General features: G+C 35.5%; 13 protein-coding genes across 19 annotated transcripts; 5 read left to right on the top strand and 8 right to left on the bottom strand.

The window, feature by feature from the left end:
• The first annotated feature begins 59 nt into the window (after positions 1-59).
• Positions 60-1,828, top strand: Mp20 (muscle-specific protein 20 transgelin). The gene is made up of 4 exons (XM_075819960.1): positions 60-237; positions 885-1,009; positions 1,069-1,273; positions 1,353-1,828. Exons 1-4 carry the CDS (start codon positions 187-189, stop codon positions 1,530-1,532), a joined length of 561 nt encoding a protein of 186 aa, XP_075676075.1. The 5' UTR covers positions 60-186; the 3' UTR covers positions 1,533-1,828.
• A 40-nt stretch (positions 1,829-1,868) lies between these two features.
• LOC113789608 (uncharacterized) lies at positions 1,869-3,685 on the bottom strand. The gene is made up of 3 exons (XM_027339166.2): positions 2,686-3,685; positions 2,496-2,623; positions 1,869-2,417 (listed from the first exon to the last, which is right to left on the bottom strand). Exons 1-3 carry the CDS (start codon positions 3,015-3,017, stop codon positions 2,065-2,067), a joined length of 813 nt encoding a protein of 270 aa, XP_027194967.2. The 5' UTR covers positions 3,018-3,685; the 3' UTR covers positions 1,869-2,064.
• Positions 3,686-3,737: 52 nt separating this feature from the next.
• LOC142644997 (uncharacterized) lies at positions 3,738-4,729 on the top strand. Its single transcript, XM_075819961.1, has one exon. The coding sequence runs from the start codon at positions 3,793-3,795 to the stop codon at positions 4,285-4,287; it is 495 nt and encodes a 164-aa protein (XP_075676076.1). The 5' UTR covers positions 3,738-3,792; the 3' UTR covers positions 4,288-4,729.
• LOC113789613 (small G protein signaling modulator 3) lies at positions 4,369-6,755 on the bottom strand. The gene is made up of 2 exons (XM_027339172.2): positions 4,726-6,755; positions 4,369-4,625 (listed from the first exon to the last, which is right to left on the bottom strand). The coding sequence occupies exons 1-2, from the start codon at positions 6,753-6,755 to the stop codon at positions 4,490-4,492; spliced, it is 2,166 nt and encodes a 721-aa protein (XP_027194973.1). The 3' UTR covers positions 4,369-4,489.
• Positions 6,756-7,001: 246 nt separating this feature from the next.
• LOC113789624 (kelch repeat and BTB domain-containing protein 8-like) lies at positions 7,002-8,569 on the bottom strand. Its single transcript, XM_027339186.2, has 3 exons — positions 8,118-8,569; positions 7,496-8,044; positions 7,002-7,429 (listed from the first exon to the last, which is right to left on the bottom strand). Exons 1-3 carry the CDS (start codon positions 8,446-8,448, stop codon positions 7,002-7,004), a joined length of 1,308 nt encoding a protein of 435 aa, XP_027194987.1. The 5' UTR covers positions 8,449-8,569.
• Positions 8,570-8,630: 61 nt separating this feature from the next.
• LOC113789615 (N-acetylgalactosaminyltransferase 7-like) lies at positions 8,631-10,971 on the bottom strand. The gene is made up of 5 exons (XM_027339175.2): positions 10,722-10,971; positions 10,295-10,669; positions 9,856-10,233; positions 9,023-9,789; positions 8,631-8,965 (listed from the first exon to the last, which is right to left on the bottom strand). The coding sequence occupies exons 1-5, from the start codon at positions 10,969-10,971 to the stop codon at positions 8,834-8,836; spliced, it is 1,902 nt and encodes a 633-aa protein (XP_027194976.1). The 3' UTR covers positions 8,631-8,833.
• Positions 10,972-11,409: 438 nt separating this feature from the next.
• LOC113789637 (uncharacterized) lies at positions 11,410-13,225 on the bottom strand. Of its 3 annotated transcripts, none has more exons than XR_012846202.1 (4): positions 12,993-13,225; positions 12,813-12,937; positions 12,638-12,753; positions 11,410-11,957 (listed from the first exon to the last, which is right to left on the bottom strand). XR_012846202.1 is itself a non-coding variant. In XM_075819963.1 (4 exons), exons 1-3 carry the CDS (start codon positions 13,213-13,215, stop codon positions 12,739-12,741), a joined length of 363 nt encoding a protein of 120 aa, XP_075676078.1. In that variant the 5' UTR covers positions 13,216-13,225; the 3' UTR covers positions 11,410-11,957; positions 12,713-12,738. The 3 variants fall into 3 exon arrangements, 2 of the variants coding, with proteins under 2 accessions (XP_075676078.1, XP_027195005.1); XM_075819963.1 differs by having other exon boundaries at positions 12,713-12,753; XM_027339204.2 differs by having other exon boundaries at positions 11,410-12,753.
• Positions 11,489-12,784, top strand: nac (GDP-fucose transporter nac). Its single transcript, XM_027339192.2, has 2 exons — positions 11,489-12,056; positions 12,114-12,784. The coding sequence occupies exons 1-2, from the start codon at positions 11,489-11,491 to the stop codon at positions 12,671-12,673; spliced, it is 1,128 nt and encodes a 375-aa protein (XP_027194993.2). The 3' UTR covers positions 12,674-12,784.
• A 7-nt stretch (positions 13,226-13,232) lies between the features above and the next one.
• On the bottom strand, positions 13,233-15,391 carry LOC113789617 (protein O-glucosyltransferase 2-like). Its single transcript, XM_027339178.2, has 3 exons — positions 15,154-15,391; positions 14,416-15,098; positions 13,233-14,363 (listed from the first exon to the last, which is right to left on the bottom strand). Exons 1-3 carry the CDS (start codon positions 15,389-15,391, stop codon positions 13,416-13,418), a joined length of 1,869 nt encoding a protein of 622 aa, XP_027194979.2. The 3' UTR covers positions 13,233-13,415.
• A 97-nt stretch (positions 15,392-15,488) lies between these two features.
• On the top strand, positions 15,489-15,965 carry LOC113789639 (uncharacterized). The gene is made up of 2 exons (XM_027339205.2): positions 15,489-15,756; positions 15,823-15,965. The coding sequence occupies exons 1-2, from the start codon at positions 15,489-15,491 to the stop codon at positions 15,864-15,866; spliced, it is 312 nt and encodes a 103-aa protein (XP_027195006.1). The 3' UTR covers positions 15,867-15,965.
• On the bottom strand, positions 15,740-17,823 carry LOC113789618 (uncharacterized). The gene is made up of 2 exons (XM_027339179.2): positions 16,286-17,823; positions 15,740-16,219 (listed from the first exon to the last, which is right to left on the bottom strand). Exons 1-2 carry the CDS (start codon positions 17,712-17,714, stop codon positions 15,960-15,962), a joined length of 1,689 nt encoding a protein of 562 aa, XP_027194980.1. The 5' UTR covers positions 17,715-17,823; the 3' UTR covers positions 15,740-15,959.
• A 268-nt stretch (positions 17,824-18,091) lies between these two features.
• On the top strand, positions 18,092-21,498 carry Cul5 (cullin 5). The gene is made up of 8 exons (XM_027339506.2): positions 18,092-18,605; positions 18,664-18,773; positions 18,831-18,930; positions 18,995-19,186; positions 19,238-19,927; positions 19,996-20,847; positions 20,899-21,050; positions 21,109-21,498. Exons 1-8 carry the CDS (start codon positions 18,570-18,572, stop codon positions 21,422-21,424), a joined length of 2,448 nt encoding a protein of 815 aa, XP_027195307.1. The 5' UTR covers positions 18,092-18,569; the 3' UTR covers positions 21,425-21,498.
• Positions 21,438-25,065, bottom strand: Ipk1 (Inositol phosphate kinase 1). 5 transcript variants are annotated; one of them, XM_027339507.2, is made up of 8 exons: positions 25,036-25,065; positions 23,714-23,854; positions 23,601-23,645; positions 23,361-23,526; positions 23,176-23,303; positions 22,315-23,116; positions 22,011-22,258; positions 21,438-21,945 (listed from the first exon to the last, which is right to left on the bottom strand). In XM_027339507.2, exons 1-8 carry the CDS (start codon positions 25,060-25,062, stop codon positions 21,577-21,579), a joined length of 1,926 nt encoding a protein of 641 aa, XP_027195308.1. In that variant the 5' UTR covers positions 25,063-25,065; the 3' UTR covers positions 21,438-21,576. The 5 variants fall into 5 exon arrangements, with proteins under 5 accessions (XP_027195308.1, XP_027195309.1, XP_075676175.1 ...); XM_027339508.2 differs by lacking the exon at positions 25,036-25,065 and adding an exon at positions 24,737-24,997; XM_075820060.1 differs by lacking the exon at positions 25,036-25,065 and adding an exon at positions 24,737-24,996 and having other exon boundaries at positions 23,714-23,901.
• Positions 25,066-25,078: the final 13 nt, after the last annotated feature.

The following is a 25,078-nucleotide window of genomic DNA, read 5'->3' as shown; positions in this document are numbered from 1 at the left end:
AATAATAAACGGGTACAGGCCTCGACTTTACGGTCTGGCTGACTATAAAACAGGCGGCGAAAATTGCGCCCAGATTCACAAACGATCATATCGTGCCAGCATCAAGTCCTACAATCCGACATTCATATTCGTTCGTGAATTTAATTTAATTAAATCAATTCTTAAATCCAAATCAACTAAATAATAATGGCCTCACGTGGTCCTTCATATGGTCTTAGTGCCCAAGTTGCCAACAAAGTAAGTTCAGCCTTCACATATGAAAAATTCGAATGAACACAATGTACCACTGGGTCACGCCACTGATTGATTGAAAGTTTCGCAACTTGATCTTAGCCATCAATTTTAAACAATTTTTTTTAGCTAGCATTTTCAGGTTCGGATTCCAGATCCATTCAAATTGAACAAGCCATGTCGGGCATGTCTCGATTTGAATTGATTACGGAATTTCCGGAACTGGAAGCAATATTATTATTATCATTAGTAGACTAGAATCTAAATTGACCTAGCTAGGCATCAAGCATGAAGCTTTCAACGATTAATTAGTCGGTTTTGGCTTTGGTTGGTCCTTTTTAAATGTGCAACAAAAAAAAAAAAATACGAGAAAATAGAATGCCAACGATGCCAAGTCGATTCGATTTGAGCGGAGCAATTCATCCCCGAATCGACTACGACTCGATTTTTGGCAGTTGGCTCGATTCCCAAAAATAACTCGAATCGCTTGTGACTTCTTTTTTTAAAGTATTATATGGATTGCACATCATCATCATCATCATCATCAACAACAGTGTACAAATGTATTGGTGGGGAGTGCCCATTCAATTATCATTGTCAGTGTATGATTATGGTCTCATGTTCGTTTGTCTTGGTTATATTCACACATATAGATTGCTGGTAAACGTGATCCTCAACTTGAAGCCGAAGTATTGGGATGGATTGAAGCCGTTCTTGGTGAACGATTACCATCGGGCCCATTCGAAGAAGTTCTTCGTGATGGAACTATTTTATGCAGGTAGGTTTTTGTTTAGGTATATTTCTGACCGATATGATTGATCAATCATCCTTGAATAGATTGATGAACAAATTGAAACCAGGTGCCATCCCAAAAATTAACACTTCAGGTGGACAATTCAAAATGATGGAAAACATCAACAAGTTCCAAAAGGCAATCAAAGAATATGGTGTACCAGATATTGATTGCTTTCAAACAGTTGATTTGTACGAACGACGAAACATACCGCAAGTAACTCAATGTATCATGGCATTGGGTCGAACTGTATGTATTAATATAATCGATTGTTTGATGATAAGCCAATTCATTTTTATTTTATTTTTATACTTTTTTTTAATACCAGTGCTATTTGCATCCTGAATGGCCAGGTCCGTTTTTGGGACCGAAACCAGCCGATGAAAACAAACGACACTTTACTGAAGAACAATTGCGTGCTGGTGAAGGTGTTATCAATCTACAATACGGTACAAACAAAGGTGCCAATGCAAGCGGTATGAATTTTGGCAACACTCGACATATGTAAATGCTGCTTACTTACTGTACATCCATCTTATAAAAAAAACACGATCCAACAGTATACCCAGACAAATCAATCAAACAAAAGACAGCGATAGTTATCAACAGTGAATATCACCTACAACCACCACCACAACACTATCATAATGTAACACACGATAAACTGACTTCATATGTTACAAAAGGAAATGCCAACAACATCTTACTGCCCTGGTCAACATCACTATATCTGGGTTTTTATAATACACAAAAATTACATCAAAAACAAACAGTTACACCAATAAAAATGTTGTTCCTTTTTCACAGTGAAATAATTTTTAAATTATGCCCAAAACAGATGATATAAAAATGAATAAATAAAAAGTGTTCATTCATAGTGAACACATTTATTAAATCATAGATCAAAAAAAAACGCACACAAAAAATACTGAATTGAGTAAAGAGCGAAAAGATAAGCTGTACAAAAGTTTCCTGTAGTTTTAGTTTGATCATTCGTTGCGTTTGATGTAAGAAATCGGATATGAGAAAAATCAGTAGATTCAGACCATACCATCGAATACAAAATGTGCCTGCCAATTTTGTTGTTGATGATTTGCTAATGGATTAATTAGAATTGATGGCATCGGTAAACTACCGTTCGCACTACCATTACCGCCATAATGATGATCATCGTATACGGTATTTGGATTCGGATTACTGTAATAATGTGCAACGGGTGAATCATCTACCTGATTCATGACTGGTAGCCATTCTTCATCAACTATTCGCTGATGATGATTGTTGGATTTATTTTCTTGTCCACCTTGAAATGTTTGCTGTGATGTTGTGTGACCAACCATATTATGGTGGTTGAGGGGTTGTTGATGTTGAGACATTTCGAATAATTTGTTCTCTATACAGTAATAATTAATGAAATAAATGAATAAGAATAAGGATAAGATAAGAACAAAAAAAACGAGAAAAAAATTACCTCTTAGATGTATATCATGTTTGTTTCCATTGCCTGGCAAACATCGTCGCAATGTACAGCAAAAACATATAATAAAAATTAGGAATCCGAAGCCCAACAAACTGATCAACGCGGCATAGTAATAAGCACTGTAATTGATTTGTAGAAATCAGAATCTGTTTTTACCCCTTTAGCAGAAGTAGATACTTACTTTTGATCAAATCGAGTATAAATGGATGGCAAACAACAACGATTATATTCACAACATCGAGTGTACATAGAACCTTGGCTACCTGGACATTCATAATAGTTACGAGAACGTGTTAGATTTACATTAGCTTCGTAATTGTAATCAATTAGTTCGATCAATGGACAATACGTAATCACTACAGCCGTTATGTCGGAAGATTCAGTTGCCATTCTGGATTCGGTAACAATTGAATTACACAGTAAACATTTGTCAGTAATTATTATCAAAAACCATAAAGTATTGAATATTTGGATGTGAAAATGCCATCCATTAAATGGTTCGAATAGAACCATCTTTTTGAGGTTATAATTTTTGATCGTTGTTAAATGAGTTTGCTGGCCATTCACGATTGTCGATTATCGAATGTAGTATATTACCAAACAAGCCACCCGCGCCTTGATCAGAATCCTGGACTCGCCCACAAACACATATTTTTGGTTCATCACAATATGCGCTGCTCCGTTTTTTTTGTCCACTTATTTTGCAATGTGATGTGTTGTAATGGTTTTAGTTCACCTCCGACACACCACTGGTACTACCACACTGTCAATATGATCCCGAATTTTTTTTCGGTTTTGGTTCATTCAACTTAGTGTGAACAATACAAAAAAAAACAGAGATGACATCTAGTGGAATGATACCATGTTCTCGTGAATCGGATTTGTACTTGACAATGAGAATATTGAAGCGGAAGGCCATCATTATATTAGTTTGACAAAAAAAATTAGTGTTAATTGTTTGTTAGATTGATTTATTGATTGATTAGTTGATTGGTCAAATCAATCAGATCCGATTGATTGATTACTCCATCAGCAATCATTGATTAGGTTTGCAATAACATTACCCGCCCAACATCCACTCAAGTATTTTCTTTACTGACTTTGATTCTAGCCGCTAGATGAAAATAATTGTTGGCGCCACTAAATAAGTGCTCTTGTCAAGTACCTTGACATTGATATAACTAATCTGCAAAGCGATTGATCTGATTGTATATCCAAATGAGATATTCCATATATAAAGAGCTATATATGAATTCGCTTTTATTTTAAATGTGTCGTACAAAAAAAAATGTTGTCCATCAAACTAATCACAATTTTTCTTGTCCAAATTGACCTTACTTTTGTGACATGGTCATCCGGTGCAACGATCGATAATGGATCGATATCGCAACAAATTGAATGCCAAGTTGAACGTGATTGTCAACCTTTGCTGTTAGATTCTATGTGTCTAAATGGACATTGTCATTGTATTGTGAATCATCGAATGAATATTGATTCACTTCGTTGTGAACCATTCCTTTGTAAACAAGATGATGAATGTCGCGATTGGGACGATCATATGATCTGTGATTCGAGCAGTGGTCATTGTCATTGTCAAGCTGATTATCAAATCAACGAATTGGATCAACATTGTCATCAGATTGCATCAAATATGTCATGGTTTCTTGTCGTTTCATTATTACCGTTAATTCTAGTTTTGTTGTTCTGTCTAAGTTGTACTCGACTTGCATTGACTAATACGAATCCAAAACCAAAACCTCCTCCATATCGATCTATGACCTAAATTAAACAACAACAACATAACCTCATTGAAAATATAATCATAATAAAATGTACTAAGAATTTATAAAGGAAAACAATATAATTGCATCAAGTCTTTATATATATTGATAAACATTGTTTTTATTAAATCAATCAATCAATCATTCATTCATTTTTGCTTATAACAAAATCTGTCTATGTTTGTGTATGATAATGATGATTCATCATATATCCCATGAGAATAGATGATATTTAACAAGCATATCACAAACACCTTCTTTAGTCACCGGGGATTTAGGTTCATCACTATTAGAAATTTCTGAATCAGGATTCAAATGAAATGAAAATTGTACCAAAAGTCTTGCAGCAAAAAATAAAAAAAAAAATAAAAAAAATGTAAAAATTATTTCGGTTATTCAAGTAAAGTGAATAATTAAAAATAATTTTTTTTTATACTCACTTAAGTTCAGCTTTGATCAATTTCCAAGCTGGACTGGTCAGAAAACTGTTCGATCCATATGATTTGAAAATGATCGATGGTTGTGATATGCAGATCATTTCAAACCAATCATGAAGAACATATTGATTAAGTCCAAGGCAAATTAATGATCGTAATTTAATATCCATAGGGCAATCACCATGTGTTCGATTAATCAATGCAATACTTCGATATAGTAAATCATTTGGCGACAAAACTCGAGCATATTCATCTAGCCGAAATGTTTTGGTCAGTACAAGCCTAGAGAAAACAGATTTTAATCCAGCATTGGTTGTCAATGTTGATATTTGTTCAATTATTGTCCATGGATGAATGGTGAAAAAAAAACTTTTACGCATATCATAAGTCAAAATTGCTTTGATAGCTGAACTTAGTTTGCCTCTGACTAGATCATTAATAAACGGTACGATTCTATCATCACCAGCAATACTGTAATCAAGATCTCGTTCATCAAGTAGTTCTACAAATTTGGCCGGAAACCATCCGAATCTACCGTTCAATTGACCAATCCAACAATGTTCATCTTTTTCATTGATGATGGTGATAATGTCGTTTTTGGCAAAAGCAAGTTCGTCTGGATCTTCACTGCTAAAATCAATTAACGCTTTGGCTCGACGTTGATAAGGTCGTAGCCTATTTATCATATCTTGTTTGATATCAACTTTGTCCACATTGTCGTAGTCTGGATCTAAACGGTAATGAACATCAGGTTCATAAGCCTGAAAATGATGTCCAATAGCTACGATTGCTTCGTGTAGTTTCATGATCAATGCGGTTTGTTTAATGTTTTTCATTTTGAGTTCATCCTGACTCAAACTATTACTTGCTACAACCATCGAGCCGAGCAATTGATCGGCATTGGATTGGTTTTCATAATGAAAAAATTTTGCCGGTAAATTCAGGTTAGCGACAATGTTTTTCCCACTTTTCCAGGCATACATAATCTTGTCCAATGACCGTAATGCATTCGATGGTAGATCGGACAGTGAGTTGAAAAACTCTTTTGAATCCGAACAATTTTCTAACGACCTCGTTTCGGTAATGAGTAAACCGATTGTAAATTGTATAAGAAATACAGGCCCTTCATAGAAATATAAATCCCATAGGGCATAAAGTAAAGAAGCGTTGGGTACGAAACCTGCCAACATTGAGCTAAACCAAATCGATGCAACCAATTTGAATTCAATGTCATGTTTTCGTAGTAATGCATTAAATAACGGACAGCATTTTGCCATAATTTGATCGATAAGTTCAATACAATCGTCCAGATTTACAGACAATGTAATTCGTAGTAATAGCCAGAAAGCATCCTCTTCCGAACATATTAAAAGTAGATAGGCACCAATTAAAGATAAATTAAATTGTTGGTCACTTGGATGACTGTCATCAAAAGCTAGATCCATTTTCTGATACCAATGAACAATTTTCAATATACGACGTAAACGATTCGATACGGAATTTAGCGTAAAACATACATTATTGGGCAATACTTGCGTTGCTTGCTGCACACTTAAACTAGACTCATCAGCCGATAGATCAATTAATTGTGTAAAACTCCATTTGCTTGCAATTTTCAGATGTATAGCTCGTGAAAAACGAATCCAAAAAAATGGACGAAGCTCATCACTAATACTCAAACAAATCAATTCATTTAATCGGGGTAATCGTTCGATTTCGGTTGAATCGAATTGTGATAAATCAAGACAAGATGCTGGAGCCATACGTTTGTATTCACTTTCCAAAAAGGCAATCCATTGAGTTTTAGTTTCGACATATCTTCGGTTAGCTTCATCCATCTTGATCGAATCTGAATGGTCATCGTTTGTTGATTGAACAATTATGAATCCATATCGATCATAAGAATGACCATCAATATTAGATTTTTGAATAAGATGGTTTATGTCATCTGCGGAAAGTAATGATGGATGAAGATGCGAAAATGGTGAATTAATCGATTTTGATTTGTTGTTGCTATTTTGATTGTTCATCATCTAGCTGTTGATCGATTTGATTCAATTTGTTAAATAATGATTGACCAGATGGCATTTGATCGATTCGCTCATACCAAAACGTAAACATTCACATTTTGAATACGTATTCATCAAACAAACAAATCTAACGAAGCTACATAGAATCTGTGGCCTGTGATAACATTCAATCACACTATTTAGTTGTAGTGGTGTGTATTATAGCATAATACACATATTTCAAATGGCGTCATCCATCCTGTGGATCCATCACGGTCGCCCAATTAGATCCAATTCAACTGAAACGGGTGTTGCTTGATTCATCAAATCGCACATTGATAATCGTATGTAGCATGCATCTATAATTTGATCTAAATGAAATTCTATTGAATTTTGATTTATCAATCGCATTTTTGCGCTAATTATTTTCTGCCATTCTTGTTGTTGTTGAAGATTATTGTTCACTGTATATTCAAATACAGCATATCGTTGAGATAATGATCGCCATATTCTTAATGGATTTGAAAATCGAATCCGTAAAGAATCAAAGAATATTCTGCTTTGAAGTTTGATTAGGCCCGATTGTTGTTCAATACGATAACGACGTTGAGCTATCGGATAACATTGACGCACTGCTGAATAATGCTGGTTGGCCAAGTGTAGCTGATAACGACACCAACTGACCAGACGAGTATCATCTACAGAGTTCATTTAATTTCATTTGAATGAGTGAAATCCAAAGAAATCAATTGAAAGATACATACAAATTAACGACAACGACTTTAACAAATTATCAGTTTGCAACAAAGCCTGTGGACGTATACATCGTAATAATGATTCCTGATCAGAGCGATTCAGTTTGAAAACCAACGGATTGCATTCCTTAGCCACATCATTTGTTAGTTTCGGATCTATATTGATTGTTTCAACTCCAATTTCATCTAGTTTTATGCGAAATGGTGTTGGTATGTTAGTCGAATCGAATGTTCGTATCTGAATTTGACCACTGTACTCAGTGTTATAATAGCTGATATAGGCTAACAGGAAATCAAGCAGATCATTTTCAATACAACGAAAATGATCATCATCTATTAACGGTAATAATTGTTCGGGAGACAAATCCATAAGCGATCGATTAGCCAAAACAAGTTGACCATTCGCTAACAAATAATCTGCAGCAAGTTGAGACAATCGTTTTTGTTCAAAATGATGGCTAAATTGATAGATTGAAACTGCTGTAAATTGATTGAGCCATCCAACTCGTACTTGTTCAACCAAAGCTATGCTCATTCGGTCAGCTAAATACTTGTCGGCTAATAATAATGGTGATAGAGTAGATAGCCAAGTGAAGCAGCGGAAACTCAGTGAATGTAAACATGCACTTACCTGTAATACATAAACACAAAAGCTGTTGAAGATTATCGAACTTCACTTGGCCCAAATACAGGTATCGTAATAGTTGCTCGATAAGATAGGGCTCGTCTTCAATGCGTATGCATCGTGTTTGACTTTCCCCTAGCTGAGATTCGAGCATCCGTTGAAAATAACAGGATCGAAAAGTTAGCACCCAACTATGGGCATAGTAATGACGACCATCACGCAATTCGATTATTACATCGCTAAGAGAATGGCTACAGGTCTGCATCTGTTCAAATAATATGGCTAGGTCCGTATGGACCGAGTCCTGAAGATCAATCGTATTAAAGCCATAGCTCATGATGATTTAGCCAACTGTGCCTTTTTAGCTGTGTTGTTGACGTTTTTAAGCGTTGAGTGTATTGCGTATGGGAACTATGCCTTCGCTATCATCATATATCCTATCAGTGCACATACAGCTAAAATGCAAGCTAATCAAAGCAGCCATTGAACTGTACAATCAACAGATAAATCAATCAAGTGTGAAAAAAGAAAAGCCAGCCTTTATTACCGGTTAAAACAATGGATGAATGTATAAAATGAGAAAACAAAATATAAATTGCAATGAGACAAGGAATGTGTATACGTGGTCAAAATTGTTCCAGGTATAGTAATGGCAATCTATCAACAAATGGCCAGGAAGATAATTGGTCGAAAAAACCAATACTGCAAAAATAGGTTGCCGCTTAGTGACGTTTTGGCTTGACCTGATGCCAGTACCACTTCTGGTTCCGATCGTCGTCGCTACATTCGGCCAATAATAATTGACTATCATGGTATGATAAACACTGATCCTTGTTCAGCATCTGTTGGGTTTCCTGAAATCAAAATAAATCTTTAGCATAAAATTATTAGTTACTGATGGTAATACTTACTTGGTTATAACGCCACGGCCCATCGACGGTGCCCAATTTACAGTATGTAAGAAAGACATTGTTGTTATCTGCATCAACACAGCGTTCACCAAGACCGAGCTGACCTTTTTCATTGAGACGGAATAACTGATTACCACCACTACCATGGCAGCCGGACAACATGATCACGGAAGGAGGGTGGGCACTTGGCGAATCAAGGCACAAGCTTTTGTGGGCCAAAGAACGAAGCTCACCCCAGCCAATATTGGGTGGCAGTCGTGGAAAATCAATGAAAATAGATTTGGCATGATTCTGAATGAACCAATCAAATGATTTACATTGCAATCGTTCCTTCATTTGAAGTTGTTTAGAGATATCACCGGCATCATAAAACTGAGCCATTGGTTCACGAGTGTAAAAGTATTGCTTATAATCTGGATCAAACCAAACTTCGATTACTCGTTTGTAGTTGATCAAAACTAAGGGTCCTTTTCGTTTTTGTGCCAATTTTCCAAACCCGTAAGGCATGAATGGACGATAAATGTGACCGACACGAGAACAAGGTACCCAAAGCAATCGTCCGCCACATTGCCACACTTTAAAGGAAAGCTCGAAATTTTCGCCACCCCAAACAAGCAAGCCATCATCGTAGCCGCCAAGTTCAAAAAAGAAATGTCGGCTAATAGCTAAAAGACCACCAGCATGTGTGGGAGATTCGTATGGCTCCGAAAAGCGATGATTGCGGAGATGTTCTTCCAAGTTAAGACTTTGTTCTTTGTAAAGCATACCTATAAGGATAATTAAAAAAATCTTATTATCGAGAGTTTCATAATTAGATATTCAAAACAATATACCCCATTCCCAAATGCCGATAAAATGTTTGTCTCTCTGATAAACAGGTCGATATTCAAATGTGTTCGAATCAATACCATCAATAATTGGCACTGTCATTGTGCGATTATTGGCTGCAATAGGTGCCAATAATGGAACTAGCCAGTTTATATTCACCTCACAATGAGCATCCAAAAATACGACCACTTCGCCCAAAGCTTCTTTTGCCCCGTGTGCTCGACTACCAATCAATCCAAGTCGTTGTTTGTTGCGAATAACACGCACTTTACCACTGCGATCAGCTAATGTCTCGCCCGATATACTGGCCCGATCGTTCAAGTCGGGTTTCCAGCTCATTTTGAAAGCTCCAAAATGGTCCATGATGTAATCGTCCAATTGAGCTAGTGACATGGAAAATAAAGTTACACAACTATAATAATGGAATGGTTAGATCATCAATACCATGAAGATTTTCCTTATCACTAAAGTCATCTACAAGCAGAACTTCGCGCAGAAAACGTCGAGGAGATCGGATAAGCACTGAGTGTACGGTACGCATTAAGGTAGTTAAACCTTCGTTATGAAAGACAATCACCACCGAAGCACTAGGCAATCGTTCCGGATAATCCCAGTGGCGACATTCTTCGTGGCGAATGTCTGGAATAATTCGATCCATTGGAATATGATCAGATGCTACCATGTTCATCCCGTATTCATTTTTCTTAGCGGACACTTCATTTGGATCAACATCTAGTTCATCTAACGAAATTTTTTTACCATAATCACCAGGTCTGTGGACGCGCGATTTTCGTAATGATTTTGGAGGCTCAAAGTTACCTGATTATTGAAAAAATTGAGAAAAGCGATTAATAATTTTCATTTTGCTTACCTAGTCGACTGTCTTCACGAAAGATGGGAACCTGTGTTCGTGTTTCGAGTTCAATATGACTATCATCAATTTGAGATTCGAAAACATCACTATTGAGAGATTCAGCTTTAGGAGAGTTTTTATGAGCAGGATCCAAAATGTCTAATCTATCGGGCAAGAATGTCAACACCAGAATCATAAAAATTACCAATGGAATCAAAATAAAGGAACAAAAACGCCGATATCGACGAGCAAACAAGATATGCAACATGATGATGTGGGATTCCAATATCTATATAAATTAGCGAAAAAATACCCACATTTATTACTTTAAAATATTATATCGTTTCCATGGTTAAATTATATCACTACTCATCATTTACCTGATTGTAAACGTGGCTGTAAGGTTGTTAAAATGATTATCAAAATTGTAGCGTGAATAAATCACAGATGGGTTAGAATTTTTTTTAACGAAAAAAAATGCCACGTGCCTTTCGGGCACGTATATCCGATTGTTCGATGCACACTTGTTCGATTAATTCGAAATTCGACTAAAAAAAAAATTCGAATTTAAAATCGACATAGGATATACAGACAGCTAAAACGATTAAAAAAACAATTGTTGTTGACATAGGCCATGTCATCAGAAGTAAAACTCACCGGGAGGCTATATCAACTCATACATGCTAACCCATGTAGGCATTTTCCATTTGCCTTTTTTTTTAATGTGAATGTGAATTGTTCCTATATCGATTTAGTTAATTAATTTAGTTTGCAGATAATTTTTAATGGCTGGATATTCTCGTTTAAATTGTGAACCAGCCGATGATACAGTAACAGTATTGACGGAATTAACATTATGTCGCAAATATATTCGTATTGCAAATGTTGTGGCTCTGTATTGGTTCATATCGATAACAATGGTCTTTCTGAACAAACAAGCATTGAATCAAGTGAATGCTCCATTTTTTGTTACTTGGTTTCAATGTTTGGTCACTGGATTAATGCTGTTCATATTCCGTATATTGGCTGATTGGCGATCATCAAAACGAGCAAACAACAAAATCCATGATTCATTGATTAATGATAATGATGTTATAAGTCGTTTTTTGCTCATTCCATGTTGTCAGATTCGTTTAAATGTTGTCAAAAGAATATTACCATTATCGGTAGTGTTTGTGGCCATGATCTCCTTCAACAATCTTTCATTACAATATGTCGGCGTTGCTTTCTATTTCGTTGTTCGTTCACTGACACCTGTATTTAATGTATTATTTTCTTACATTGTTTTGCACAAAAAAACTTCCATCCGTTCTATACTATGCTGTTTAGGCATCATATTTGGTTTTGTAATGGGTAGGTTCATAAAGTTTAAATATTCTCATTCATTTATTATTGTTACTCGTTTATTAGGCGTTGACCAGGAACAAACATTGGGCACATTATCAGTGATGGGGGTATTGTGCGGTATAATGGCATCAATGTTTGTCTCGCTGAATTCAATATTCGTGGCCGACATGTTAAAAGTGGTCGACCAGAATGTAGCCTTATTAGCTTATTACAATTCGATTATTGCGGTCATACTATTCATACCATTTATATTAATGCATAATGAATGGCAAATGATCATTGCACATTTGGGAGATCATAATTTCTGGCTAATCATGATCACTGCTGGTATATTCGGTTTATTAATAAGCATAGTTACCAATTTACAGATTCAGTATACTTCACCGTTGACGCATAACATCAGCGGTACGGCCAAAGCTTGCAGTCAAACAGTATTGGCCACTTATGTTTACGAACAGCACAAAACATTTAACTGGTGGCTAAGCAATATGATCGTATTGGCCTCGTCTGCTATGTATACTTTCGTACGACAACAGGAAATGAAACAAACATTCAAACAAAACCAACAGCCTATCGACAATACAAACCGATCTGATTCGGAAAAAGGCCAAACAAACGTCTAACAATCTCACACACGTGCTCTAGTCATTCTACTTTTTTACCGTCCGAGTTTTTGTATGAACTTGAATTAATTGTTCCAAAACTTTATCAATAAAATTTTTTATTAATTACAACGACTTAGCTTTGTTTTTTCTCACTTACCATCAAATGTAAAGAATGACGGCCATTTTTTCCAACATCAGTACGTATCGAACGTATTCGCTGTGATTCTGGATCAACTTTAAGATTATGAAATATTCGATGATTATTTGTGCCACGAAGATAGACTTGGAGCCATTAGTGTAACAATTATGATCATAAAATACAATATTAAAAACTTACTTGATTCAAAACGATCATCTTGAGGCTGTCTTGCTAATTGAAAATTATCCGACGGTAATGCCATCAAGCCAGGATGGTCATTCTGAATTCGACACGGCACATAGGCTGATAAGAATTGTGATTTGGATGACCAGAATTGTCCACCACAATGATATGATTGGCCTGACCAAATTAAATGGGTCAAACACAACCATCCAAATATTTTCCGAACAAACACTGACATAATTTGAAATGCTAGTGTGAATGAATAAAAGCAATTTATTTGACTTAAATAGTGTAACTAAAAGAAAGCGACCGACAAACGCATTGATGCGCAACAAACCAAAAAAAAAACATGAACTGTGAGAATACAAAGTTAATTTAGTAGAGCCGAAAATAGTTGTTTTTTTTTTAATCGATGAGCCAGAGACAATGGAAACTCAATCATAGTTCATCTTTTACAAATGTTTCACGTTGTTGACAGCCTTGAGGACATGTTCCATAATAGTTTAGATCGTCGTCATCGGTGATAAGATGCATCGATTCATCAAATGGCGTTTGCTGAGTTAGTAACAATTGGCTATATGATTCCAATGCTTTGTAATAGTAACAATAAATAGTTGAAGGCATTAGCCATCGAATGACAGCCATTCTGGCTTCCCATATCATACGTTTGATTGGTTTCAAATCTTTTTGTTCAATTAGATTTTGCAATAGACTGGGTAGTTTGTCCAATGATTCATCTACTGAAACATAATGTTTACCTGGTTCGAATAGATGATAAAAGTGTTCATAATATTGGGATTGCTGCTTGATCACAAGAGAATTGCCTGCCAAAAGGAATGGAAACCGATATGCAGCAACCGTACCGTCCAAGTTAATTTGATAACGATAATCAAAGAATCGTTTGAATGGTACATATGGTATAGTAGTAGTATTATCGGTACGGTATTTTGTCATTCGATCGCGATAGAAAAAGAAATTTGTAATGGCCACATCGTAATGACTAGGCGTACTCATTGATTGATCAATCAATGTCAGACGAGCCTCGTTCGAATCTCGACCACGCCAAAATAGACGATTTTGTTTGAAACTAAAAGCAAGAAATTGACTGCCAAATGTAGATTGAATATCGGTAGCAACTCGATCATGGCCATTTAATACAGATTCGGTTAGTTCATAGGTGGGTAATACGATGTCGTTAGTTTTTTCAGAACCACACCAACTAAAAATGGGTAAAGGTTGAGTGTCTTGTATGTGAGATAAAGGCCAATCGCCCAGATTCATAAGCAATTGATTATCACTTAATTGAGTTTTTCGCATCAATGATAATAGCATACGATCAAAAAATTTCGAAAAACCATCGTATTGGCCATAGCAACGTTTGTATGCCTTTCATAGGACAATAAGATCAGAAATGACTTATTGAAAAAACAAAACTTACCTGATTGTTTTTGATACGATAATGACAGAAAGCATATGCTTGAGGGTGCTGTCCGAAACGATTTATAGCTTCGTCTAAGATGGCAGTGAAATTGATGCCAGATTGGAACGGAGCTAAATCTTGATCGATTCGTTTGTGTAGCCGTTGATTGGCGTTCGCATCGCATTGAGAAAGTTGTGACCATTCATTTCGAATACAGGGACAGTGTTCCGAATAGAATGGTTTATTTGGGTTTGTAATAGATCTTCTATAGATAGGTATCTGACTATCATTTTCTCTGTGTATCACTAATTCGAGTGGTTGATCACATTGCCAATGTCCTCGATGAAAACTGTAACGAACAATAGTCATCCAGTATGTGGCCATTGATTGATCATCATTTTCCGTACCGTTTGATGGTTGCTCGTCATCGCAATAGTTGGCCATATCTAAAACATCGTTTAACGATTCAAGTCTCGCAACCGATTTACGAAGATCGGAAAAAGCTAGACGAATACAGAAACGAGTCTGATTGAAAACTTGAGGCCAGATGTGGCAACCACGAACAGGACTAGCATTCAGCCGTTTCTTTGGTCGAATTTCTACAGAACCTAGCTTCGGAATTTGATGAAGAATGAAGAAATAACGACTGGGAAAAGCAAGCTGCACATTTTGTATACCAGGACCGACCACGATGATTTTGGCTTAACCAATCACAAAAGATAAAATCCATTGAATGGATGTGTGGATTACACCTACCTATGTCTTCGTGATCAGAATTCACGACTATGGTCCAAATGGATAACAAAAACAAAACGATCAGCAGATTATGATTACGAGCCATCGTATCATGATCATATGAGCAACAGTTTGCCAAAGAATTATTCCCGACAACAGAATTTTCATTCATTGACCAAGTAAACTTGCCGGCAACTGGATTTGCTTTCATTGTGAGCAATAAATTTGCCTTGCAACACTGCTGCAAACAAATAATCATTATTTCGATTATAATCCCAGAATAATTTGTGAAAAATTGATTTTCTTGAAAAAATTAAATTTTAAAAATAGGTAACCTATTATCAAGCAGACAAGTGATGTCTGAGCAAATTAAATTATTGGTCGATTCGAAAATCAATTCCAAGAAAGTGATGGTATTTTCGAAATCGTTTTGTCCTTATTGTACCAACGCCAAAAAAGTTTTGTCTGAATATCGATTGCCACCAGACGACTATGAAGTAATGGAAATTGAAAACGATCCCCAATGTTCAGAGATTCAGGCTTATCTCAAATTATTGACTGGTGCATCATCCGTGCCCCGTGTTTTCATCAATGGCCGCTGTATTGGTGGTGGCGACGATACTGGTATATTTTTATTATGACATGTAATTGTAATTGTTTTATAAGATTTCTTTTTTTCTTTTTTTACAGTTCGTCTACACAGATCAGGAGAGCTAGCCAAATTGTTGTCTTAATTATGGAATTATAGTTAATTTCAATTTTAACAATTTTTTTTTGTTAGTCAATGTGTTTGGATACGTTTTTGTTACAATAAATTTGATGTTGAGTTATGATTGAGCAAAAGAAACAAGTAAATTTTCTTCCAAATCAAATAGGAGCTTCATTAATCGTAGTTTGCGTTTGCATTCAAGATCGCCCATCAATATCGGACAGAAAATTTCAGCCAATATGTCACCATCTTGAAAACCACAATGGATCAGATGTTTGAGATGAATCAGAATGAAGCATAGACTTTGTAGATTAGCCTTGTCGAACTGTTTGAGTGTCTCTATGAGTTTTTCTCTGAGTTCTTGGTCGCTTTTTTTATCTGTTGAAATTATTGGAAAGTAATAATGACATAACAAGAATGGAATGACATTGTCAATTTACTTACGAATTATCGATGAAAAATCTTTCCATATCTGCTTAGGAAAAAGTGGTTCTATCATGTCACCTAAAAAATATTTGACCATACCACATAGATGGTCTAAATTACAGTCATCAAATTGAGGAAAGCCATGTTTGGCATCTTGGAGCAACCGTTTGCACTGATCTTTGACCAGTTTGAGCATTTCACTGTGAATGTAATACAGTTCAAAACTAGACAATTTGCCTACCGAATGATGATCATCTTTTTGACATTCATGTTCGATTTGCCTGCACAAGTGAATCAATAATGCCGGTATAGAAGGCCTTGATCGAGGAAATATGTAATTAGATACAGTTTTACTCGGTCTTATAAAAGGATCAACATATCGAATACAGGGCCGAGGTACTAATTGTCCACAGCTTGTATGGCATCCAGTCAAACAATTGAAACATCGTAAATATTTGTCTGAAAAGTTGAATTCTTTTCCGCAAAAACAATTTCTGTTGATAAAACTTTGCTTTCTAGCTGATTTGATTCCTGTTGTTCGGGAATCCTGTTGGAACACAGTTTTCATCTCGAATTGATGACGATATGAACTGGATATTTTCTCCAACAATACATTATATGTACTCATTGATGGCTTGACTTTTCCTGGTTTTACATGTTGTTCAGCCACCACTTCGATTGGATTATTGTTTTCATCTACAGTTTGATTCAATTTCGTTGGCTTTTCAACATTTTGTAGTTGTGTAGTTGTCAGTTGTTCAGAAAGTTCTTCCGTGTCAAATAATATTGATTTCTCATTGTCATCATTATTTTTGTTAGCGATTAAAACTTTATATTCAACAAGTTCAGTTTCGATTGAATCAATATGAGCCGATGTTGTCTGGAGTGGTTCAACGATAATTGGCAAAATTTCATCCACAGTTTCATCGATAGATTCATCAATTCGATTTTCAATGGTTTCCTTCCGTAGTTGATTTAGTTTTTGATTCAGGTCATCTTGTTGGTTTTTTTTCAATCGTAATTTGATTACTCGCCGTTGTTTTTTCGACGGTGATAAAGGACGACGTTGTTCTTCAAATGAATGACGTTCAGACAAATCAGATTGTTCGGATTGGAATTGAAAGCTACGATTAACAGAACTATCAGTAGCTGACCGTTGTAGGCCATTCAATAAAATTGGTTCATTTGTACATGAATAACGACGTTGATAATTGCCGGAATTATTGGCACGTTGAGCCAGATATTCGATCTCATTTTGAGCAATTTGAGCTTTCCATTCGATTATATCGTTGAATTGACCGACCAACCACGGCACAAATGAACAACGACGTCGCCGGTTACTATCGTCCATATTGATAACGGGATTTGTGGTCAACATAATAGATTTGTTTGGAAGTTCATCATGTTTTAGCTCTGCCCCTACTACCATCATCTTCATCATCATCATGATTGTCGTCAAACATGAATCTCGCGATTATCTTAGTTGCAACATCATCACAAACAATATGTGGTATTCAATGTTGTTGGCAATGGATTCCGTTACCATCAAGGATAAACTTGAACTTATTCATATTCGATACAATGGAAACTAAATTTTTGGCAGCCAATCAATTCAATATTTGCATTCCAAACAGAATTTTTTTTTAAATATCTTAGATAACTATTGTATTCAAATCAAAAGGGAATGTATAGATAATTCAATAGATGGAAGCACGTAGTACATATTTTATCAGGATACAATGTAGTAGTAGCAAAAGCAAATGTATAAGGATCCACTTTTCCAAAATAAGGGAGTGTTTGGAATTTTATCCATTTAGGTCATTATACACCAACATTAAAAACAGCAAAGGAGAGAGCAAGTCATGATCCAACTAATAAATATTACTTTAGTTATCCTGGCCATTTGTAGGGCCAAAAATCTTGATCAGTAATCATGTCCATTGAATGATTGGTAAATCTGATTCATTCATTCACACACGATAACAGAATTTTGGCAACGAATGAATTCTCTTATATGAAAGAATATAATGCCAAATTATCTACGACGAAACCTGAAATTGTGACTGATCAACAACGCTATTCTGAATATCCAAAATATAAAACGCACAGGCGCACGTTATTCTTTTAGATACATTCTTCAATACGAGTGAGGTTATTCACGTGGCAAACAAAAGAATCCCTGTCGACTACGTCGTTTGTTCGCAATTCGACATAAAACTCGATGATGTTGATGGAATCGGGCTAAATTATCATTCATATTGCTTTGAAATCACTTCGAATTTGCATCACTAAAATCTTAATTATGGATGTTCGTTTGGACTTGACACAACGGTCCATGGTAAGTGACATTTTTTCCCCGCTAAAACATAAATAGCATAAATAAATTGTTGATTCAGTCACCTCAAGGTTCTTCATTCAATGAAGTATGGCCTCAGATCGAACCTTTGGTCAAAAAAATTTTTACAAATGATACTTTAAGCAAATCTGATTGGCAAGAAATCTTCTGGTAAGATTAATTACGTAATACTGGAAAAATTTGTTATGTTGACAATAAAATTTGCAGGAAAGTTCATCTGACTTGTATGTGGGATCCTCATTCTGCTTACCAGCTTCAACAACGATTACGTGAACTTTTCAGTTTTTACATTAATCGCGAACAACAGGTGAATGAGTGAGATTGTTTATGTGATTAAAATAACTAATTTGCTTTGCCGGTATTTTTTAAAGTTCATATTTTCAAATGCACAAACAGATTTATCCTTGATGAAAGCATACATGGTCGCTTGGAAACGATTTATGTTCTACTATACGTATGTTCCATTACCTTTCGCTCCTCTTGAGAAACTAGTCTTCAATCGTGGAGGTCCTATTGGTGATAACCATCCTAAGTCCGAAGAGACTGACAACTTTCTTCGTCTGGTAAGTCGATTCTGATAATTGATTCAATTCATTGATTTCTATCGTTTTCAGTCCATGATGGAAATGTGGGTGTTACACATTTTTAGTCGAGTATCCGATCAACTGGTGCATGGAGCAATGTTACTAGTCGATGCCGAACGTAAAAACGTACACAGCGATCCTCAACTGATTGTTGGCGTTAAAGAATCTTGTGTTAATCTTTGCAAATATTTGCCCAACCGTCATTATATTTATCGAAACAATTTTGAAAGCGTATATCTTGCTTCGATCGAAAGTTTTTATCAGGCCAAAGGTCAAGAGTATTACAATGAACATGGTGTTCTTAACTATATGAAATGGGTAGACCAGAAAATCAAAGAAGAAATTGATCGAGCCAATCGCTACCTAGAACCTCATTCACTAAGCAAAGTGATTGGCTCTTGTGTAAACACACTGGTCGCTCGATACAAAGACATGTTGGCCGATAAATTCTTAGATCTCATCAAATGTCGTGATATCATTAGCTTGAATCTTATGTTCACTTTGCTCGATCGGGTTAATAACGGTATCGATCCGTTGCTCGAAAAATTCGAAAAATACATGACTCACATGGGCATGGAGAACCTACGACTCGAAGCGATGACCATCGCTCAAGATTCGGAAAAATACATTGACAATCTGCTCAAATTGTTTAACATGGCCACAGCGCTCATTCAGGAAGCATTCAATTCCGATTCCAGATTTCTCACTACACGTGATATGGTGAGTTTGTTGAGCGATGTTCAAATTTTCATGTTCCTCATTTTTTTGATCATTCTATTTTTGTTCAGTCGATTAACATGCTCATCAATGACAAAACAATTTTCGCCTTAGCTTTTGCCCTTAAACAAACTAATAACGGCCAAACCAATGATTCAAATGCTACAGATGAGAATTTATCAGTAAATAATACTACCACAGTATGCAACCAGAATCAAAAAAAATGGTTCGAATCACGTAATGCCGAACTGTTTGCTAACTATTGTGACATTCTACTTCGTCGGACCAACGTATCGCGACATTTGTCACCCGAACAAATCGAATCAAAATTGAAGAATTTAATATTGCTACTGAAATACTTGCAAGACAAGGACGTATATATGAAGTTCTACAAAGCTCATTTAACCCGTCGTCTTATTCTGGATGTGTCGATTGATTTGGATAAAGAAGAGATGATGGTTAACTGGCTTCGTGAGGTGGGAATGCCAGCCGATTACGTCAACAAAATCAGTCGCATGTTTCAGGATCTCAAAGTATCTGAGGATTTTAATCGTCAGTATAAACTTTGCTGCGACAAACAAGTTGGAGATCTGATAAATGTTAAAATACTCAATTCATCCACATGGTCCAGAAATATGGAAAAAGTGAACGTATCGTTGCCTTCAGAAATCGAAGAACTAATGCCCAAGATCGAAAATTTTTATAAGAACAAACACAACGGACGTAATCTATTCTGGCATCATCAGTTTAGCTATGGAATTGTCACTTTTCATTCAGACAATGGATCCTATGATCTTGATGTCACTTCATATCAAGCAGCCGTTCTGTTCGCTTGGAATGATAGACCCGCAGATTCTATTAGCCTTGAAACACTCGTCCTTTCTACTCAACTACCAAACGTAGAGCTACGCAAAACTTTATGGGTAATTTTAGTCGTATGACATAGAAATAATTTTGATTAACTTTGTTTCTAGTCCCTAGTCTCAAATTCCAAACTTAAGACGCAGTTGTTGCTTGTTGATTATCATGACGGTAAATCAGGAAAAGCCATTCAAGCGATAAAGAGCTTCAAAGATTTTCGTGATGATAGCCGATTCATATTGAACCTCAAATTTTCCTTATATGGGTATGTTTGTTATATAGTTGTTATTTTCCATTGTATGAATCATTATTTATCGTTCCAGAAAAACCGGTCGCATGATGAAACGAGGACGATTCAATCTGATTGGACGACTCCAATTACAACCAGAAAAGTTCCGAGAAGAAGAAGCTGAAAGTATTATCAAGTTGCGTATATTACGTACACAAGAAGCGATCATGAAAATAATGAAGATGCGTAAAACAACCACCTACACTGCATTACATCTGGAATTGACTCATGTCCTGAAAGAAATGTTTGTACCAAGTAAACAATTAATTAAGGATCAGTTGGAATGGCTCATTGAAAACGAATACATTCGTCGTGATCCAAACGATCATAATTCGCTAACATACTGTTAAAACAGAATATTGATATAGTTGTAAATAGCAATTTTAATGTAACTAATTTTGAAATAAATATACATGAGACATGGTTTCTTTGTGTGACTATAATAAGTTTGTGCAGGCAAACAATTATGGGCATCATTGTTTGTAATGAGTACCGATCACAGTCAGGTCAAATAGCTGGCAAGTTCTTGCCCAATATAATCAGTCAATTGTTCTTCCATTTGAATATTGTCAGCTGCAACACCGGTTTCATGGCACTTGTTGCTTTTGTAGATAGAACTAAGAAAAGTCAGAATCATTCGGCGATCATTGTGCAGCATACGTTGAATCTTACAGGCTGGTTTATAATCGAGATCAATGATGGATAGTCTGCATAAGTAAGGCCGGCCGGTTGTTTTGTCGGTCACATGGATCGATGAGCAGCTTGTCGATGATGGCTGTACAAATCCATTTTCGTAACGATCATCGTCGTGTTTCATTGCAATCATTATAGAACAGTCCTTAGCGGTAAGTGATATCAGAAAACGCCAAAGCTACCAAAAATAAAAGCGTTGATTAGTCAAATGATAGGAACAATAACAACATGGGATAAAATTACCGTGTCCAAATCCTGAGAATTTTGCACAATGAACTTTTCTAAGCGTTCACGGCATTCGGGTCGTTGTGTATCAATTGGATAAAGGCAATCTCCTTGAATGGATAGGTCGTGTTTCAACGTTTTATACTTGAGAAACAATTTATCCATCAAATCGACAGCTATGAATGAATCTATTGTGTCTAATTGCTGTGCACGCAATATCGAATCAAGAATACAGCCCACGGGTAAGCCATGCTGTAAGCTTTTATCTATGAAACAGAGATCAAAATGTTAGCAAAGCTAGTGATAATAAGAAAATACTCACCTTGACATTCGGATAATGAATCACAAAAGAGGGGATTTGGTTGTTTAGACGCATGCAGCCGACATTGAACCAAGCTATGGTGATCGATGGTCAGTGATTTTGATTTTTTGTTTTTTATCGCCATAAAATCATCCGACTGTCTATAATGATCGTTTATAAAGGATTGTAAAGCAGTCTGATTGTTGTTCAAATCGTTAATATTTGTTAGGTTGGCCATTTTCTCGAAAAATTCAATAAACGTTCGATAGAAAACATAACGTTGTTGGCAATCTAAATTTTCAAGCTCACGAATCACGTTTGGCATGTGTTTATAATCATTTTTGTTGCCTTTTCGATAAATTTCTGGCTGACAATCATTTTCCTTACTATCATCACATAAAGGCACAGTAAGGATCTGTGCCAACAACAGAGCAAAAGAATGTATTGGATCAATTACCTTGTTGGCGACATCGTCAGTAAAAGGGTTTGCTTTAAAGTGTTTTCCATTACGACGAACCGAAAGAAACCTAGATAGAACTGATCGAAGATGGCCAATGTCACATTGATCGTCGAAAAGAAGATGTGAATTAAGGAAGACACGAAAATTATTCTGCGGATTATTCATCAAGCAGAGTAATGCGTGAAATGTACGCGATGGACAACCAGAAAAAAGATCCAATGGACAGTAGGAACTTATCGATTTGATCGATTTTTTCTGTAGTTTATAAAATTGTGAAAGGCCGAAACGACAAATCTGTGACTTTAATTTAAGTACATCGTTCATTCGAAAAAGATTCGCATTTGGCAGGAATCCTTGTTTAGGCTTGAAATGATTAATGTATTTTTCAATTGATCATAAAGATTTACATTACAGGAACATACCTTGATTTCGACAGCAATTACGGAATGCAGGCTCCAATCATAATTATCGATGGCTGGTGGAATGGTACAACAATCATTCATGAGCAATGCATAACCACAATTGGTCAAAGTTTTTTCTAATCTAAATGCTAAACAAATTAAGCTGATAATTTAATAAAATGAATGAATAGATAAGCGTTACATACAAGGCCTTTTGTCGTGAACAAAACTTTTGATTGTCTCCAATTGTCGACTTTCCAGATAGACCAGTTGCGGTGATGAGAACAAATGTTCACCAATCACATCGGGTAATATATTTCGATTGAAATCGATGTGTTGCAAAAGATGCGTCAACACATCGTTGGCATTTTGCTATTTTTGGAAAACAAACATAAGTTATCTAATTAAGCATTTGATTCATTGATAAAATTGTGTGTTATAATTACCAGTTTTTTAGCATCCGATTTGAGCAATCTGATTACTTGACATGTCTGTAACGACAGCATTCATAAATTCATAAATTCATTCATTCCAATTAGATCGAACGATAAGAACTTACCGGTTGAATAGCAACAACTAAACTTGAATTACCTTCACCTCGATAAATAAGTTGATCGCTGGAAAATTTGCAATCAATTGCTAGTTGACAATCGTTGATCATACCTAATACCATATTGTTGTCAGGTGCATCAGATTGGTCCTAATTAGTAAAGATTAGGTTATAACGATTGATGAATTGTAATTTCACTAAAAATAAAATAAACAGATTAATTCAATGTAAAATCGACTGGATTTGTATCGATCCAATATTGGAATGAACGATATGTGCACAAGATGCTAAAGTACGAAATTAATGTATGATGATCATCATAGCCAATGTTCTCAATATCATCAGATTGTTCATTTTGATTAATCAAACTAATCAATATAATCAAATAGCCATGGTCACGTGTTGCATATTATAAATAAAGATCACTTCATAATTGCAATAAGTGTTAATCAATCATTCAGTGAATCGATGTAAGTATAATAATATTGAATTGAATCGAATTGCGATATAACACAATGTAACGAACCGTAAATCAAACTAAATTAAACAAACAGACACACACATTACTAAAAATTATCAAACACTACACTATCAAAATGAAAGAGAGAGAGAGAGAGAGAAAGAGATGCAAGTATCAATATAAATCAGTGATCAATGACAATCATTTATACAGTGATAATTAACATTCCAAGGTACCATGGCAATCGTGTTCAACAAACTGACAAGGATCCACAATTAATCCGCTTAACGCACATTCCTCGACACATAATATCGACAACAATAAACAAGAGACCGGATTGTGTGAATACCTGAATTGCGAAAAACACAAAATACTAATCATACATGATGAAAAGGGTCACTTTGACATTTTTTTTAGAGTATAAAGCGACAAGTTGAATGTGTGTTCATTATATTTAATACTCCCACTACATTTCAGTCTTAGCTCAACCCTAACAATCCAATCTTCTTGTGTTACATTCAAGTTAGGGATCATCATTCGATTTGATTTAAGTAATTAACAATTACACTTACATGGCTTGAAATTAAATTGATTAAATGATGCTATTGACAATGGACAATGGTAAAAATGTATTCGATTTGTTATCACAGTAGTAGAAGATAATTGCTTCTGATTTTTTTTCTTGAATAATCAGGTAGAAATAAGTTTAGTGAATTACAAACTAAATGGTATTACGATGAACAATGATAAATGATAAAATGGAAAAATGGCCTAGAATCAAAATTAATTTTGAGATTTGTTCCTAAATAGGTTGACGTCATCTATCTAACATTGAATATCTAACGATCATCAGTAGATGATATTATTTTACCTGAATCAAGCCCATTATAATCTTCATTATCAATGTTTTTTTT

The sequence above is a fragment of the Dermatophagoides pteronyssinus genome, unplaced genomic scaffold (assembly GCF_027571235.1).
Source record: "Dermatophagoides pteronyssinus isolate colony J.1.1.1.1 unplaced genomic scaffold, Derpt_VIB-CSIC_2022.12 sq0005, whole genome shotgun sequence".
NCBI lineage: Eukaryota > Metazoa > Arthropoda > Arachnida > Sarcoptiformes > Pyroglyphidae > Dermatophagoides > Dermatophagoides pteronyssinus.
Note: the sequence above shows the minus strand (reverse complement) of the source record. Positions and strands in the feature narration are given on the sequence as shown.